The sequence below is a fragment of the Dermacentor albipictus genome, chromosome 9, assembly GCF_038994185.2.
Source record: "Dermacentor albipictus isolate Rhodes 1998 colony chromosome 9, USDA_Dalb.pri_finalv2, whole genome shotgun sequence".
NCBI lineage: Eukaryota > Metazoa > Arthropoda > Arachnida > Ixodida > Ixodidae > Dermacentor > Dermacentor albipictus.
The window spans coordinates 61,434,565-61,454,240 of NC_091829.1; the positions used below are offsets into that span (position 1 = coordinate 61,434,565).

The window sequence follows — 19,676 nt, forward strand, 5'->3', positions numbered from 1 at the left end:
GTTAAGTTTCCTCCTATGTCACTCGCTGGAGCGTATATTAGAATTCTTCGAATGATAAAGATAATAGTGAGAAGGCATGAAAAATGTCCCAAGACAGATGCGGTGCGCAGCACGAAAGTAGCTGAAATGCGACGCGCAACTACATTCGTTCACAAATGATACAGGTTACCGTAGTATACCATTACTGCCCACTTCTTTATCGCTGTGGTATTACCTCACCCCAGTTTGATATCTGAAAAAAAAAAAGATGGTTCAGAACTAAGAAACCTAGATTGAAGCTGCCGAAAAAAAGAAACAAGAATAATTACCTTCGTTGCCCGCACAACCCCAAGCCGGGAAAGTGTGTCTGCTTGCGCACTTGTTTTCCTTAAGCAACACATTCAAACTGAAGAACAATTGTCTTAAACAAAGTTGTGGCTTTTCATGCACGGGGCTTAATTTTTATTAATGTAAAGCTTTAAGTGGGCAGTACCCACTTGGTCACATTTTTTTGTTAATTGACAAATTACAGTGTCTAAAAACACGTATGGTTCGGCTCACCAATTGTACAGTGCGGTAAAACTAATTCCGAGGTTTTCCGTGGAAAGGAATAACATCATAAAATGCATACACAATTTAGGGGAACTGCGCATAAATTTTGGCCATCGGAACTTCTGTAACGAGCACCTAAAGGCCTCATCAAGAGCCTTTTTACAGAGCACTTTCATCGAAATACGGCAGTGCAATTCAGAATTCTGCCCCGGACTTCGAGCTGTAGCACTCCATCGCGTGTTTGCAGTGCAAGAATTACATATCAATGAAAAATATTTTCTTCTCTAAGTATAGGTTTGCTTCATGTTCTGAAAAATCTTATCCTGAACACTAAACTGCCGACTTTGCGCTGAACATAGCAATATTTTCGCACCACTCTAGCAACGACGTGTCTTGATCTGAGAAATCCTGCCATTTCAAAGCTCAAGCTGGCTGTAAAAAAGGACCCGTTTTAGTTGGGACCAAATGTACAGATGTAAGCCTATTATAAGCCTAGTATATGAGTCATGTCTAAAGATAGCAATATTCAATGAAAAAAATTGACAAGCGGTAAAGCTCACGTGTTGTAGGCGCCCAACGCAGATGAAGCGTCCTGGGTACCGTCATGACTTGTACTTGTTGCTTTGCCTTTCATGCTTAAGTCTAGAGGCGTGTATTCGTTGCTGCTTTCTTGAGCCATACCTGACGTTTGGATGTCCTTTAACTGGCGTGTGTTGACGACGGCGCGTTGTTGTTGCACCGCGTTTGCGCACTCAATGCCGGAAAAAGAACGGAAACTAATAAAACTTTTGTCACTTCGCGGTTTCGTATAAAATGATACCACATATCTGGAAAAAACTAGACGTTTGAATCTGCCACTAGCTTGACACTAATGAACAAATTTTTGAACGCCAGCAGAGGTGCCCGTGCTATCTACCCACCAAATCATCTAACTAAACTGAAGCTCATACTTACTACGAAAAAAAGTACATTTATCGGAAGATATCACTACTTTTCTTCCATGCTCCTCTCATAGTAAAATGCACACCTTGCTGGGAAGAAATTGTTGCTCGTTTAAGTGCTCGTGGAAGCGCAGGAGGTATACAAACTTCCATTGCTTTATGAAAATGGTTGCTGTACTGAAATTTCCGCCACTGCAAACGTGAATAAATATGAGAACAAATCGAGGAAAGTTAAGATTTCTATGAATTTCGAGCTTGTTCTACATCGTATACGCTTCAGTGTGCTATTTGTACTTGCTGTAGGTTTGCCAGCCGAAAATACATTATACTCAGCAGCGCAAGGCAATTTCAGTGCGCTAATGGTTCAGACAACGTTGATTTATTGTAGCGAGGTATGTCTCCTTTATAGCGTAAGCAAGAGTGAAAAGTCTCACCAACAGGGTGATTGCAGCGCAAGAGCAGATGCAGCTTCTGAGAAGGACAGCAGTCTACATACGCAATTCACTGACGTCACAATTATAGCCCACATGTGCTCATTAGGTGATACAAACACAGTGCAGTAACTTATTTCTTCATGAACACAGACAGGTGGGCTAGTTGGTACTGCACAACTTCAGGCTTAACGCAGAAAGGGACGTCGGACAACAGAAGTGAAGCGTTGTGTCTTTGCTAACTTCTGTTCTCCCGCACCTTTCTGCGCGTTGCCTCAAGTAATTTCTTTCTTGCTATTAACAGATAGCAGTTATATTTTTTTATGTTTCATGACTATCGGGAACGGCACACGTGACAGTGTGTAGACTTCGAAGAGGAATATGTGCTCTAAATGCTACATGGAAGGGCATTTATTTCCGTGTTTGGTATATTCAATGCTTTCTAAGCAAATCTCTCAATAAAAAATGATATCAAGTGCTACAATAGTTGGACATTGCTCACGCAATTACATAATTCTCGTAAGTAAATTTTAACACAATTTACGCAACCTTTATCGCACTGCGTGAGTTTGTCTTGCAAATACTTTTATTTATTCAATATCTTACTTGACAAATGAATGATAACAGTGTTTCTACATGTTTGCCACAATTGTGATGCTTGTTAACTGCGTTAAACACATATCATGCAAACCTGGATGAAAAAGCTATTGGTTATCAAGCAAAACGCACCGCACGTAATGTTGCCGTTCTGATGACCTGCCCGAATTTACAAAAATATGTAATGCGATAAACATTCTCGTTCGAAACTTTCCCCAGCTTGCTCTTCCGCCTACCGCTGTGTCGGGTACCTGACCGCTAAACAGCTGACTCTGCGCTCAAGATGGCAATATATTCGCACCACCTGTGCATCGACGAGTCTAGATCTAAGAAAACCTCCAGTTGAAAAGCTCAAGTTGGCTGTCAAAAGGACCCGTTTTAGGCGGGAACGAATATACAGATATACAAGCCTTTTATATGGGTCCTGTCCAAAGGTAACTGTATTGAATGAAAAATTAACAAGTGGTAAAACTCACGTTGTGTAGGCACCCAAAGTAGATGAAGCGCACGGGGTACCGTCCAAGGTAGTACTTGCAGTTACCTCGACCATCGTACTAAACTCAAAGGCGTGTATTCGTAGCTTCCTTCATCATCCAGGCCTGATGTTTCGACGCCGTGTGGCTGGCGTGTATTCACGAATGCGCAATGTTGAATCACCGCGCATGCGCACTCAGTGCCAAAAAAGAACGGAAAATAATAAAAATTGCGTCACCTCGGGATTTGGATTAATATGATAGCCCTCGGCTGGGAAAAAACGAGACGTTTGAGTCCACCATGAGCTTGACGCGACTGTGCAAATTCATGAACGCTAGCGGGGGCACCCCGATAAACCTTGCTATCTTTCCGCCGAATGATCTACCCAAACTATCCCTCACTCACATCAAGAAAAAGAAAAAACGTAGAACTAGCGGATGATATCGCAACTTTTCTTTCATGGTCCTCTCAAACTGTAGCGGACATCCTGCTGGTAAGAGCTTGTTGCTCGTGTAAGCAATCGCGGAAGTGCAGGAGGTATAGAACCTAAGTTACGCCCAACTAGCTTACGAATGCCAGATGATACAACTCCGCTGACTGCTGTGGCACTCTCTGGCTCAGTTGAAATGAAACATGTTATAACCGCGCGAGTGGCGCTCGCATTGTTCTGTTGCCCACAAAGTGCAGAGCTGTCTTCGCTAACCGCTAGCGATTAAGGACAACTGCTTCGCTCTTGGCGCGATTATTCGGTAATTAACGCTCATGCGCCGTGCGTAGCCGTAGCTCAGTCAGACCCCTCACATTGGGGACCGTTTTGTGTGGGTGCTCCAAAGTGGCATATTGCGTTTCACGCCTCGCACGTGGAGTACTGTTGTCGTTAAATAAAATACGCTGCTTCCCACTCCACACCTCATAGAGAAATTACCCTTAAGGTTAATATATTAAGGGTAAGTAATTACTTTAGCATACGCCATAGATGGTGGAGGTGAAAGTCTGCGCGCTCAAGAGAGAGCTATCATATCACTCGACATTTTCATTCGAATGCATTGTTGCTTCTTATTGCTTCGTTTTCCAACTCACGGTCGTGGGATCAAGCGCCCTAATTTAGGCTACCTTAATTACCGATGCCGTAATAATATTCACCCTAATTAACACAAGATGTCCTGGGTTCGACTCCTGTCAAAAGTAGTGAGTTCGAGTGTCCTAATTAACTCTGCAATAATTAACTGTGCCTTCTTTGGCATGATTAGCGGCGTCGATGTGGCAGCGATGTGGAAGAAGACGACGACGAAATAGCGAGCAGTCGCACGAGCACTGCGATATTCTGTGCAATCACAAGCCGACCTCGACACAGATCTAACGCTATCCGCATTAAATATGTCCGATGACGGGTGGACTGCCCAGCATGAGGGTAGCTGAAGCGCGACGTACTACTGCAGTTGTTCACAAATGGTAAAGGGTACCGCAATAAATTGTGACTTTCCACTTCTCGATCGCTGTAGTGTAACGTCACGCAAGTTTGCTTTTTGAAAAAAATTATTCGGAGCCTTGTAATCTCAATTTCAGTGGCAAATGAAACCGTAAAACAATACATTGGCCAAACTATTCCGAGCAGGAAAAAGGTCAACTTGCCCAGCAGTTAGCTTTCTCTTTAATTTACATTGGTCGCCCTTAGGCAACAGGCCATACAACAAGCGGTCGTCTTAAACTAAACTGTAGCTTTTCCTCCACCGGGCTTATGTTTAGGTTACCGTACTTTAATGTCTCTGATATCTTTGTAGCAAGTTGATTACCACTGACACACATGCGTACAATTTACCGCTGCCGCACAGCACACGAAACAACCGACGTATGCATAATCTATTGCATCATACACCGCGTGCGCTAATAAGTTAAATACGTTCATTTTTAAACGCACTGTGGATGAAATATGCCGACAAGGTATGTTCTTGCTTCTTTAATCTCATTTTCAAATATACATTTCAACACTTATTTGAATCTGCGTTACTGCAACATAGATAACCCTTATATTTATTTGTTTTGCTTTGGTGGAACATACTTGCTCTTCTTCATTTAATATTGAACATTTCTAGCTATTACTTTTACCTTTTATGTGCGATAAATTTGTATATGAACAATAGGAACTGTAGGGGCTATTTTATGTGGTAACATATTTGAAAATGTGCCCTTGAGAGGCAGCACGCCATCCCGTAGAAAATTTTGTGTGTGCGCCGCTGGCGCTGTTTCGGAATTAGGTTTGTGTGCTCGAATTTATTCTGCTACATTTGCTGACGCGACTCAGCCAAATATGTGCAGTGATTCAAGCCACATGATGTTACCTTGTCTTTCTTTACTCTACTGGAAAACACGGGGAAGGCGGGAGTAGACAAGTCTACTTGTCGAAACGTAGGCTGCTGCTTTCACCTTGTTCTCATTTAGCTCAATAACTCTACTGGTTTATCTGGTATCTATATCGCAATATGTACTTAAGTAAAAGGAGGCATATAAAGCACATAAAATAAATCGATAACATTAGGCTAATATTTACCATTTTCATAAAGACTACAGAAATTTTACCTGAAGAAATATATAAATCAACATTTAGGCAGAATTCTTCTCACGATCAATGTCGACCTTTATGCGACAAAAAGCACTGGTTACTTGTCCAGGGTAGAACAACCTATACAAACCTAAACTCTTTAGGTATCTTACAAAAAATTGCACCGAGTATTAATATACTTCCTGGCACCTTATTTGAGCGCAGCTCTAGACGTGTTTCCATTTCGCGATATATTGGCTGGTGCGGACAGTCTCTCGTGCGGCATGTTGCAAACGGAGCCAAGTGGGGCGCGACTGCCTCGCTGAGTGGGAGATCGCGAGAGGCAGCGCGTGGGTGACATGGGGGCGCGATTCACCGCCGCCGCCGTATTCATCACTAGAGTGTCGTAATCGCATTGTGCTCATGCCGTCGTCCTGATACCACCCTCGCCGAAGCATCGACATCATTTTTGTTGGTTATATTGCGGCAGTTACCCTGTCGTCATTGTGCCGGGATTAGGCCGTCGTTGTCATGCCATCGTTGTCATTGCGTCATCGTCCAACAGACGCTGTCATGCATTCGTTGTCATACGGTACAGTCATCGTGCCGCCTTGGCTGTGCGGTCGCCGTCATTATCGCTGTTTCATGTGGCTACCTTACAGTCGTCGTCAGGTCATCCTTATTATACAATCATTCACGACTTAAAAATGCGCCTGTCATTGTTGTCATGCCGTTGCCATTGTACGGCTTTATCATTATATCAATATCATCCCTCAAATTTTAAATTACGTTTTCAGGTGGTACGGGCCAAAAGCACGATCTAATTATGAGGTACGCCGTAGTGGGGGACTCCGCAAATTTTGACCACCTTGGTTTCTTTAACGTCCACCTAAATTGAAGTGCACAGGTGTGTTTTCATTTCGCCTCCATCGAAATGCGGCCGTCATGGCCGCGATTTATCCAGCGACCTATTAACGACATTCATTCTTATTCCATCATCATTGCGTTAGCGTCACGCAGTCATCATGCCTCCAGGCTCATAGGTTGCCTTGGTAAGCGAAAGTCATAGCAAAGCGGTACAATACTTGAGCGTGTGGCATATAGTCGAATCATCAAAAGTGTAAGAATTATCCCTGCACTCTGAAATGAACGTCACTTAAGCAACATGGCCCGTCACTGCATTGCTCGATTGCTTTAGACACCCGTCGTGGTTGCTCAGTGGCTGTAGCGTTGGGCTGCTTACCACAATCGCCGGATCGAATTCAGGCCTCTGCGGTTGCATTTAAATGAGGCTGAAATGCGAAAACACCCGTTTACTGAGATTTAGGTGCCCGTTAAAGAACCCCAGGAGGTAGAAATTTCTGCAGCCGGCCACTATGACGTGCCTCAAAATAAGGAAGTGGTTTTGTCATGTAAACCCCCATAATTGAATTTTGTCTTAAGACGGACCCTTTTCTCTTTACTATCTTTGTAAACGAATATGCCGTAGTACGCACGCATTTCACAAAGCTGCAAGGAGTGCTGAGCACGACAAGCATGTTAGCACCACCTCCACCATACCCCGTGCTTAGAATAACGGTTGATATTGTGCGTGTTTCATATATCAGAGCTCACCTCTCTAGCAAAAGTTGGACAGTGGAGGCATAGTTGTACCACGGGCACCATTACGCGCCATCTGTGATTTGCTTTGCGCAAGCAAATTTTTTCAAACGTGCGCTCACCTAGCGATGTTTTCCGGAATGGCCGATGTTTCCTCCCTGCCAGCGTGGCTTGTACTGGGCTGTGGGTGACTGCTGCTGCTGCTGGACGCCATAGGCGGGGAACTACTGATTCCGCTTTCAGTGACACATGTATGGCCTGAGAGAGTAACAGGTGTTAGCTTGTCCCTGTTCAAGGGTCATTCAACGAGCGTTATTTAGTGCTGAAAAAAAGGAACCACAGATTTAGTTGAGGTTTAGTGATAGGGAAATCTGACTTCAGTGCTTCAGTATGCGGCGCTCTTTTTGGAAATATGCCGTCAATACACGACAAAAGAGACGTGTGTGACGGAATTTATGCAGTGCAGAATTTCCCCCAAAATATGTGCTGTAGTTAGCAAACCAGAATAGAACACAACATAGCTCCATGCTGAAGACGAGATTACGCATTTTTAACGCGATAGCTCTACGCGCATCGTGTCGCAGATAATCCGATATCGGCATTAGGGGCAGCCGTTGACCGTGTTGTGAGCGAAAAATCATTGCGAATCATGCATACCGAACCGCGCAGGCCTTCGGTGTAGCGCGAATGCGTTACTGAAATAAATGAATTCAAGTAAAATGCGTCAGAAATATACTAAAGTACGACTTAACATAACTACAGACATGATAACATCAGATTGCGAGTTGAATATCCGAGAAAACCTCCTTTATGCGGGAGCTCAAACCCAAAGCCATTTTACAGTGTTTCTACCACTCAGAGCGGCGTGCCCACTTCTGTGCAAAAGCATGCAGATGGCGCTCGCCACCGAGAATCCGCGGCCCACGTATTAAGCGACGTTTCTACCAGAAAGCTCGCTTCGTGCATAGCGGTTGCCGCCAGCGTTTCCGGGTAAACAATACTCTTACACAAGCTGCAGTTACCGGGAAGCGCCAGAAGCAGGCAGGTATCTTTGAATGGTATCGCGTTGCAGTCTTAAACTCGAAGCTAAAGCGTCCTGCAAATTTTGTTGTGCCTGTAATCGGAGTGATATCTTGGCTCTACATTTCCAGCAATCAGCATATTTCAGGCTTTACTAAGGTGCCGATGAGAAATGTGCATAATTCCGTGGGCTAGGTTTTCCACAAAGTGAACTTTCCTTCACAATAAAGGCCGCGTTCTCGCTATAGGAAAGCTGCTTAGTAGAGCAGAAATCTAAAATTGAGCTCGGGGTGTTCTGTCTAAATACATGAGAAATGTGCGGTAAGAATTGCTCTAAGTGTGCTGAGGTCTGTTGCACTTAGAAGAAAGTTCAAATGGTGGGACTGGAGCAAACGAAGTTTTGTGTTGGCTGTGAATGTTTTTATAAAATTTTTTCACTATGGACGAATTTCTGAAACATGAACAATACCAAACTTTCAAATCTAATGGAGCAATAAAAAGGATAACACAGTTTTGAAAACATAACAATATATCTAAGGTAGTCCAAACGATATAATATGGGGCGCTCTGAAATATACTATATTGTAGGTAGGACTTCTTGAAAAATCTCGTTAACACTTAAAATTTTTCTAAGATGGTAATTCATGAATCAATATTGCCCGCCTCAGGTGCTCTAGCACATGCCGTATTACGGAGCTGTGATATCCATTTATTTGTGGGGGGCAGAGCTACAAATTTGCAAACTATGTCCTTGACATTTGTGTTGTCGAACTATGGCTATCACGCTATATGGTTTTCACGCACCAACTTTCATATCAGCTATCGTGTTAATTCGCGTTGGGGCTGTTGACACGGACACCGACACGCTGACGCTCGTAAAGTCTGTCCTCTTCTGCAGTATATGCACCGCTGTCGTGGCCTATGTAAACGTTCTTTCCGTTGTGGGATGTTAAGCGTCTTCGCAAGCGGCATCGATGGCCGAAGGCCATGCCGTACGTACCCGTAACGTCCTCGGAATAGCTGAGGCTCTTGAACGCGTTCCACAAGTCTTCGAAGAAGTCGTCAGAAGTCCTAGAATTGGACATATGTATTAGTATCGCACTCATTGCTTCCAGGTAACGCGGGAAATATCTGATGAAACTTTTGTAAAAGCACAATTTGTACATACATGCACAATTGAAGAAGCACAATTGACTTGTACACTTGTGCACTTGTGTACACTTGCCACTTGTGCACAAGTCAATTGTGCACATAAAAGCACAATTGACTTGTACATACATGCAAGTCAAGTTTTGTTTACTTTAGTGTAGAACTTGAGCTTTTGTTCACTTACGGCGTTTCTGATTAGTGCTTTTTAGTTGAGTATATGTGTTCAATTTTCTAACTGTCGTGGCGTCGACTCGTGCAGGAGAATCGCAATGATAATTTCCGAATAGGCGCACCGGAAATCTTTTTATCCAATTGTTCTATAAAATAGGGTGAGGCTCAAAAGAAGAGGCTGCGTGAACTTCTTGCACGCTTTGTTTCAAAGCAGAGGTGTATAAAAAGAGATGCTCCTTCCACGCCGGATTGGATTAGCAATCGCCCTGGTAGTATTAGGATTTTCACGGGAATTTAAATGAACGACGAATTATGGATCCGTGCCATGAGGAATATATCGTAAAAATAATTAAAATTGCGAGCATCATGGCTTCCACAGAATAATAGTGAACCGACAATTGCCTCTTAGGGAAGACTCATTTTGAAGACTTGAGAAGAGAAGGACTCATCAGTTCAAGTTAAGCATATGTACGAAAATGTGTTGTTGAGAGCTTGCTTGAAATATAACACGTATGACGCGCTCCTGCGAAGTCCTGTTTTTGGGGACCACATCCTGGCTGTCCAGCGTGCCCGCGATGCGGCCAGCAGACTAGATTTGTCAGTCCTGTCATGAGATTAGCCAGGCGTACGTTTAATAGCGTTTTCCTGGCCCCAATAAAAGTTTATTCCCTCACTCACTCACTCAGGTATGACCCGTGCAGCTGACTTTCCGAAACATTTATTCAAGTTTCAGGGGCATGAACAAGGCGAAATTGCAGACATAAGCCTCAGAAAAGAAACGTGAATGAAGGGACGGGAATCTGCAGTTGTATACCGCAAATCATTCTAATTTGCGACTTATTTACCATGGCAGCAAAGAAGTGCCGGCATTGCGGAATGAGGAGCGACAAACATGTTCTTTGATAGAAGCATTTGCAACCCGCAGTGACATTACTTTGGACCTTAACGATAAACAGCCGCAGCTGTGCTTTCCGTGAAAATATTTTCGCATCACCGTGCATCGACGCGCAAAAAAAAAGGTAAAAATGTCGCCCACGTACTACGCAGTCTGAAGTTGTCTATCAAAGGCCTGCTTTGAAGTAGGAACAAATCTATAGCTGTCAACGCCTGCGTTCCGGGTTATACCTACGGGGAAAAATATTAATCGAGAATTGTTACAAGCGGCAAGACTCACATAGTGCTGCAATCGGAAGTGCATGAAGTGCCCTCGAAGAATTCCTGGCTTGTGCTCGGAGTTTCTTCGCCGTCGAAGGTGAACGCAGGGGGCGTGTTTCCGTTGTTGCATTTTTCAGCCATGGCTGTTTCGGCGCCTCTGCAGCACTAGCGTCTGTTTTGTGACAGAAGCACGCGGAATCATAGCGCATGCGCAACAGTGCCGATGAGGAAAGGGAAAAAATGAAACGGTTGGCTCTTTAGAAACTAGAAGGCAGCCGTAGAGCTCATTTGAAAAAAGAAGCGATAGAGTGGCGCCACTACCTCGGCGACAAAATACTCATATTTTAACGGTAGAAGAGGCATTCTAATCCATCGCGCTGCCTTCCCAGCAAATGATCACAACCGTTTAACCCCCTCTCCCAGTGAAAAACCGTTGACATGAAATGTCTTTTTTAAGGGCAACCCTTATATTCTGATGGGTCCAAAATTTGACCGTCCGGAGTTATGGTATCAAAATGCAAGCGCATGCGTCAGTATTTCTTTATCAATAATAACAGAATGAGTTCGATCACATTTCTTCGCGTTTAACGGACACCCTTCTAAATAAGCAATGTGGCCACAAAACCGTGTACGTGTGGTTTACCGGTTTTGTTCATGCCTGGCGAGCAACGTACCCGCACGTGTCTTATGACGTTTTGAGGAGTATCAGTACATCTGCGTGAACTGGAAACGCATCTGTGGTTGATAGTTAGCGCTGTCTGTTTGCCTAATCTGCCTTTCCGTGTCCCTCTCATTCTGTGCTAAAAGAATATATAGAAGCCCATGCATCTACATTCGTCGATTAAAGCGCTAACAAATCATTCAGCGAACCAGCGTATGTCTCCTAATGTATTCATATATCTCCACGTCCGTTCTAGCGTGCCTTTAACCACGCAGAAACAGTGGCGATGCCTAGGCATCCGAAGAAAAGCAAAAGGTAAAGACGAGTTAAGAGAAAGCAAGTAATAATAGAAAGTGACAGTGCATTCGAAAGACAGTGTTCAAGTAATTTAATGAATCTCTTGCGAACGCGCAGGCTTTCGCTTTCATCCTCTTTGCCGTATGCTAAATTGACTGTAATCTTTACTTTTTCTTCTTTAGGTGAAGTGCTACGTCTGCCAGGGGTAAATTGGTGCACGTGAAACAATTCGGGAGTATATATAACGTAAACAATTTCATTTCAAGAACTCTATCTCTCAAAGTGGACGCAGTCTGTCCCCAGTCTGCGAGGGGGCGCTACGGTCGAGGGTATGGCGGTCGTGCGTTCTCGATGTTGGTGTTAACGAGCTCTTGTTCCACCCTCCTTGCGTGGCCAGCGGGTGCGTTTGACATCGTTAACACGCGAACAAGTGCTCACTATTGACAGCTTGAGTGCATTCAGACCGTCGAGTTACTAACGATGGCCTCTAGACTAAGCACCTTTTCTTCGTTTTTTTTTTCAAAATATTGGAAGTTGCTTCGCGCCAGGCTGCAGCAGAGCAGGCTACGTGACTTGTGATTGGTGTTCTATCGCTGCTACTGGACGCCTGACACGTGGATGCACCGATTCTTCGGTCAGGCATTTCATAACATGCGAATGGAGAGCAGATGCCAGGTTCGGTACACTCGGCCCATTTGGAGTTATTTCAAGTCAACGCCTCACTATCGTAAACATTAATTTTTTTCGCACTCGCTACAGGGAGCGCTGATCTTCTAAAAAAATAGAATGCCATGCTATCTGAATCGCCAGTCCGAGAAAATTCTGTTGCACGAACTTTCATCAAATATGGAATTAAAGGACTGCTGCAGACATTCAGAGAATTATCCAGTAACGCGTAACTGTTCTTGGGTTGCAATCTTAGTTCGCTTTTGTTTACTTGGTTTTCGTAACTTATGCGTGTCTACCTACCCATCTACTTTCCGATGTCTAAAAATGCTTGCGCATTAGTAGATAATTCTCAGAATTACGGTAGAATTTGGTGTTGCTTATTATGTTTGTTCTGCATAGTCTACATCGTGTTGCATGCTGAAACTCTCGGATTGGAAACGGTTCATCAAGCCACGTTTCGGTAATAGCCAATACATCTGCTTAGTTGAGAAATGTGTCGTGTTCTATGTCTGTAGAGTGAGCGCTAAGTGATTGGATGTTGGAGGAAACTAGCGACAACCCACCTTTTTCTTTGGCCTCAGCTATGCACTGTACACGGTCTAAAGTCTCACTTTGTTCAGGCCTTGCATTTCTGAAACGAGAATTCTGTCATTGCGCTTCCCTTTGTGTGATGAAATGTGAAGACGTCCTTGGCGTTTGTGAGATAGAGGCCTTATGAGATTGTTGCTATTGAGGGGCTACAAGCTCAAGCCTTAAGGGCGTGTATCAATCTTCCGAAGTGTGCATCTACAGCGGCAACGATTTTCATAGCGCGAGATCACCCAATATCAACGTACTTGGCAACCGACGCTCTCAGGGTGCATGTTCGGCATGCTGCCTGACTACCGACTACATTCTCACCATCTCGCCGCTTTACCTGCAGAAAGTCCACACACAACTTTCAGTCGTATAATTGTTGCCACTCGTACCTCATTGCCATCGAACTACATGCCTGCAGGAAGGCCATCCTCACCATCACGGTGCATGCAGAAACCCGAAATAGGACTCACCATCCTAGGAATCACGAACAAAGCTAACATGCCGTCATTCGCTCTGAAGCAGGCCACATGAGGACTTTTACATGAGGCGCACAGTGACCGCGTACACGTTTGCATCGATGGCTCAGTCACACCTTCAAGTTCAGCTGCCGCCGTGGTGATACCAACAATACCCGTCAAAATACAACTAAATACGTCACGTGTATCATCAACGAAAGCTGCTGAACCGGTGGCCGTGCGTGCGGCTCTTCATTTCATTCAGGAAGAACCACCCCATACATGATCAGCCTTCTGCGATTCCAAGGCAGCCCTGCAAACTGTACTCTCAGCACTGCGCCATGGATCACATAAGCAGCTCGTCGCAGAGATCAGAGAAGTACACTATCGCGTAGTTGACGAGAGACAGGATATAATATATCAATGGTTGCCTAGTCACTGTGGCATAAATGGGAATGATCGAGCAGACGATCCTGCCCGATTTACCCATGACAGCGTCAACTGCATTGCCATTACTCTTTCGAGAGCCGACGCAGCCAAAAAAAGCTTTCCGCACTTGCGCGTGACCTAACATTACATCAGTGGAATTCATCAGAGTTTACAAGGGCACGCCTTCATACCCTGCACCCTAAATTAGAGCTCCGTATTCCGCCCAACCTTCCACGACCTAACTGCACCCTTCTAGTCCATCTGTGGCTTCGAGTGGCATCTTCAAATGCGTACTCATTCTTATCGGAATGGCCAACTGCCCTCTTTGTGACTTCTGCGAGTGCAATGAAACAATCGCGCACCTTGATTCTTTGTGAGTGCCCTCGTTTCAACGAGCAAACCGCAGTCCTCTCAGCCACCCTTTAGCAGTTCGATAGGGGCGAAATGCGAAAACACCCGTGTACTTAGATTTAGGTGCACGTTAAAGAACTCCAGGTGGTCTAAATTTCCGGAGTCCTCCACTATGGCGTGCCTCATAACCAGAAAGTTGTTTTGGCACGAAAAACCCCTTAATTTAATAGCAACCTGGCTTCAGTAACCACGGCTTGGCACGTGTTCTTCACTGGTAGCGCAGGACATGGATAAACACAGAAACCGGACAAACGCATCTCATGTCCGGGAGCGGTAGTATAACTCGAAGCACAGCCCCAGTAGGCAATCACACGCATCGAAAGAAAGCGTGAGGCCCTGCAATTGTGGTATTCTTGTTTTTAAACTGAAGCTTCTGAGGCGAACCATCCCGGACTTCGTTGCTGATTGTGGCTGCTGCTGTGTTACCGAAAAGGTGCGTGCTTCACGTCGCTTCGCATGCATGTGCGGTGCAGTTACCATTACGCCGCGCGTACATGGATGAACCAAGAAAAAAAAACAGTAGCCTTTGACCTGTAATTGGAGTTTAGCAGGGAAGAAGTTTGGGCGTGTTGGTGGGATACATACACACTGGGATACATAGCGCAAAATATGACACAGGGACAAGCAGGAACACAGGACGAGCGCTCGTCCTGTTTTCCTGCTTGTCCCTGTGTGATTTTTTGCGCTATGTATCCCAGTCTGTAATTGGAGTCTTATACTACTCCATGTGCACACATGTCCTTACACAATGGCCACATGTGTACAGGATGGGCATGATTTTGTTTTACTTTACTTATTTTTAACCGCTTTTAAATGTTTCCGATAAAGATTTGCTGCCACAGAAAAAGAATCGTTCGCGAAGATACCCTATATGGCCCGCGAAGGGTACACGCGTGCGCGGCACCAAATACATCTTAGCAGTTACAGCTGATCGGAGGGCGTATGCTTTGATTTTCCACATCGTAAATGTAGCCACACAACTTAAATCTAAATGAAGCGCCCATTCCTGAGACACACAAGTTGAAAATAAAATAAAATTTAATTTGCACTTGTGCACCTCAGAAATGCATGCTTTGTCTCAAAAGGTAAGCTCTTCCTGGAAAGGCCCCTCACTTTACAAGGAGGTGAAAGCCGTCGTTCACGCAGTAACAACGAAGATTACTGGAAGGACAACGTTTACTACAGGTGAATTTTGTTGTTATAGCTTTCTTACGATGAATCAACGTGAATATAGAGCACCTAGCTATACGACCCGAGTAAGCTCGTCCTCTGAGCAAACTCCGAAAGCTGCCTCACCAAAGAGGGCATTTGCTGAGGCAATCGTTTTGTTCTTACCGCAAAACGGCCGCATTGAAGAATGCTCACTAAATGTGATTGTAGATCCACTTCTTGAGGCCAATGTACAGAATTCCGGCGTGTAGTCAACTTCGATGCTCTCTCAGCTTTAGTTGCCACAACAGCTTCCTTGTCTTCTCGGCGATAGGCATGCACTTACTTTCATATTTTCCTTTCTACGGCAGCTGCCTCTGTCAAGCATTAAACTTGTGCCGCAAGATACCCGCTGATAAATGTGGTCCTGTCTACATGGTTCAGACATCAAGATTTTGCAATTCCGTTCAGGATTGTCCCGGTGGTGATGTGGCGAGATTAAAATTCTCTCATAGAATAATGTGGTGACGCAGACACGTGGGAAACGACCATTCCTTGCGCGGCATTTTTGCAATTCACGCAGCAGTACCTCGTGGATCACGACGCAAATTGAGGGCAGGGTCTCTCGTACCAGAAATAAAAAATTCCGGCAGCCACTACCCATATTACTTTCCGGAGCGATAATGGTGACCGCGCTAACGTTGTGCCAGCTGGTGACACGTGCAGCGGGAAATACACGGTGGTTGTTTATAGGTAAAATATTTCTATTTATTGAAGTAACGTTGCTTGCTCGTTCGGGTGACCTAACGTTTATGTTCAGTAATTAATGTTCGTTCTAGTACGGTGAGACGGGTCTGAGGTGTCTGAGCCGCATGACGACTGCAAGCGGCCTTGGAGTGCTTACGCGTTTGTTCCTCGAACTCGGTTGGGTGGAAAAGATTTTTGGTGTGAGGCATTTTGCCAAGAAACAGTACTGTAGCATTACGTCAAGTCAAGTACAGCCAGGCCTAACGCCGTTGTGTAAAATCTGTCCATGAGAAAGACTACTATCAGTCGAGAGTGGATGTCTAGAGGGTATGTTTCAAGCGTTAAGTGATTCCGCGACGTTTCATCGTCCCCTCGGGCACTATCTGACGCTTGGCGATAGCGGTCCTACGTCTGGCAGGAAAACCGTGATATACTGAATAAGAAGAGAAAAGGCAAAGAAAGAAGCATTGGCTAGCTTCAGCTGTTTATTTTCGCAACACTGTTGCTCCTTTATACCGCACGGATGTAATCCTCATCGGAGCACAAAAACGCGCACCGCATTAAACCAAGGCGAAAGCCATCAAGCTATGACACTGACGCAGCTTGTGCAACGCAAACGAATTTCTCGCATCGCCTTTACTACCTACCACGCTCCTGCCATGTATATGCACGCTCTGAACTACCGCCCGCCGCAGCGTGACAAACAGCAACAACAGCACAGTGTAAAAGTCTAAGAAAAAAACGAAAATTCGCTTTGAAGGTAAAGGACCGCACATCACGGAAGTCCTAATTGCGCAATAGTTTCGTCAAATGTCAACTAACTCGTGTTCAAGAATAAGTTCTACCTTTACAGAATATAATGCGCGGGGGTACAAGAGGCGGCTGGAAAGCACACCTACAGATTTCTATACTGCTCCACTTCCAGGCGCAGACACGCATTTGGCCCAGATTCAGGCCAGGGGACATGCTTACCCATAAGAAAAATCGGCTTATGGTACCGCGCATGCGCACTGAGCGCCCTGAACAAACGCGAACAAATAACGCTATCGGCACTTCGAGTTTTAGGATAAAATGACATCGCATTTCTTGTTAAAACGAGACGATAGATTGCGCCGCTAGCTTGACGCTAAAGTGCAAATATTTGAATGATAACAGAGGCACCCCGGTTACCCTTGCTATCTTTCCGCCAAATCATGTAAACGAGCTAACCCTCAGTTCCAAAATGAAGAAGCGTCTGTGTGACGATATTACTTTTTACGATGCACTTGTCAATGTGAAGCGCCCAGCTGGCAGGGGAGAAATTGTTGCTTCTGTAAGGACCCGTGATAGTGTATGATAGGTATACCAGTTAAATTAGCCCTAACAAGTGTACGATTATCAGATGCGACCATTCTGCTGACTCTGTGGCTCTATTCAAGTGAAGCAAATAGTTCTTTAGGCCCGACGAGGGATGTTTCCTTCGTTCTGCTATCCCCTAATTCCGGTCGTGGCCTCGCCACCCCATATCAATAAGGGACTGCAGTTCCTTCGGAGTTCCCGCGCTTCTTTGGTGACGAACGCTCATCCGTCGTGCTTAGCCGTAGCCCAGTGAGGCATCGCGCAGTGGGCACAGCCTAGCGTCCGGGCCGAAGATGCCACCACATTCGTAAACTGCGTCTCATTCTGACCGCGACTATCACCGTAGTCGTTATATAAGATACGCTGATGTGTGCTCCAAACCTTGTAGATTTGTGTCATGCAACATTTATTCAAATATGTGATACAGCGTACCAAGCGTAAGCGCTTTATCACGTTCCGAATATGATGCCACAGGATGAAGGAGACGGAAGCAGAAACGAGCCGAGTCAGCAGCCGAGCCAGTTTTCGCTGTGCTCTCAATATCGATACAAATAAGTCGCGAAGCTTGGAACGAAAAGCGTGCCATAACCTATCGCCAGAGATATCAGTTAGTAGTGCACGATTGAAGTGCGAAGGTGAGGAGGTGGGGGGGAGGGGGCGAGGGACATACACTGCAACTAGAAAACAGATGTGAGAACAGTTGAAAATTTTTTCATCACAGTACTGTCATACCAGTAAATATTCCGTTTCAAATATTTTTGCTGTACTGTACTGTGTGCTGGCCATAATACTTTTCACTAATTGAAGTATGTTTTGACTGGTCAATTATAATGGTTGCATTATTCTACAGGAATGAAAGTGAAGTTGCTTTTGAAACCTCTGTGACGTTGGAATTTGTTTACTATTTGCTCACATTCCTAAGGAACCGACTGGAGCAATCGCCGCCAATAAAAGCCTAATTATGTTCACATTAAGACATACGCAACTCCCATAGTTAAATGATACGCTGGCGCTTCAGCTGAGGCGAATTCGAAGCTCGCCTCAGCCTCACAAGGAAGATAACGGCTGGCGTAGCGGTCGAAATACCAGACACTAAAGGAATTCAAACATTCGCTCCAAGGAGCATCACATATTGACGTCACTGCCATTTTCGGTTGTGACGTCACGTTTTACTTTTCGTGTTTTGCTTGTGGTTAGATGCCCCCTCCTCCCGATACGTAGATGGCGACGGTTGCAATGAGCCGCCATTTTCTTGACATCTGGGCTTCTATAGAATCTTCGCCAACCCATTTACACAAACCTTGGTGATCTCGTCGTGTGCGCACTCAAGGCCACTTTTCTCGCCGCTCTTTGAGTCAAAAGTCGGAGAGGCATGATTTGCTCGCGCATTCATTGCAGAATGAAAATAATGGCGGTATAAAAGCATTGCCACCACATATAACAAGAATTATTTCTGAGAACAAATCGAGCGAAGATGAGACGTTGGTCGTTTGAAGCTATTCGTTGAAATCGTGCTGGCTGTGGCGCGCCGTTTTTCTTGGCAGCCGCTTTCCGATGCTGCATTAGGAATACAGCATAGGGAGCATCAACACGCGATTTGAACACGCTTATGGCTCAGACAGTCCTTAGTTACTTCCACCGGGCGCATGCGCTGAAAAAGCTCACTAAATAAAGCTTTTCATTTATTCATTATTTCATGGCGGCAATCATGTCTGTTTTTGTTGCGTCAGGAACCACACTGCAGGCACGATCTGTCACGATATCGCAGCAGTGCGGTGGGCAATTTTGAAAGTGTTAAGATGGCGACACAGATTCTGGCGGCAACGGACGCGGCATTTGCAAGGCATACCGGCTTGGTTATTCATAGGATTAGCTTCACTACTTCGGTTTAGGCGTTGTCACGGCGCTATACATAAATGGTATGACCCTGTGTGGTCGACGTGTCAAAAAAGGTATTCTGGTGTCTGGAACATTGGAATGTGTCGGCGAGTCTACAAAAAATTATAAAGAAAAGAAAAGAAAGCGAAACTGAAAAAAAAAGAAAAAACGGAGGAACAAATTGAAGAGTCACCGCAGAAAAATCGGGAGGGGGCAGGTGCACATGGGAAAAAAGATCGAATGGTTGATATCTGCGAATTGAGGCAGAATATAATATGAAATTGATTGTAATGGGAGAAGCAAGGAAGAAATGGAAGTGGACAATTAGTTGACATTAATAATGGAGCTTAGATGGTGACATGACGAGTTTTATCGATTTGATGATAAGAATTTCTGGGGTAAGTTACAGCTTTTGGCGATTCTAAGCTGCGACGTGCCGAATTTATTCCTGTCCAG

At 44.9% G+C, this 19,676-nt stretch overlaps 1 protein-coding gene across 6 annotated transcripts in view; it reads right to left on the reverse strand.

Annotated features, from left to right (window-relative positions):
• Window positions 1-11,006, reverse strand: part of LOC139050003 (zinc finger protein 501-like) — a 36,297-nt gene extending 25,291 nt beyond the window's left edge. For 2 of the 6 annotated variants that reach the window (XM_070526063.1, XM_070526062.1), the window contains exons 1-3: window positions 10,627-10,997; window positions 9,133-9,203; window positions 7,235-7,370 (exon numbers count right to left, since the gene is read on the reverse strand). In XM_070526063.1, the coding sequence (XP_070382164.1) occupies window positions 7,235-7,370; window positions 9,133-9,203; window positions 10,627-10,748 (329 nt within the window). In that variant the 5' untranslated portion in view covers window positions 10,749-10,997. Of the gene's footprint in view, window positions 1-179; window positions 233-7,234; window positions 7,372-9,132; window positions 9,204-10,626 lie in introns of those variants that run through there. The other 4 variants (XM_070526060.1, XM_070526059.1, XM_070526064.1 and 1 more) reach the window with 4 other exon arrangements.
• Between the last annotated feature and the right edge of the window lie 8,670 nt (window positions 11,007-19,676).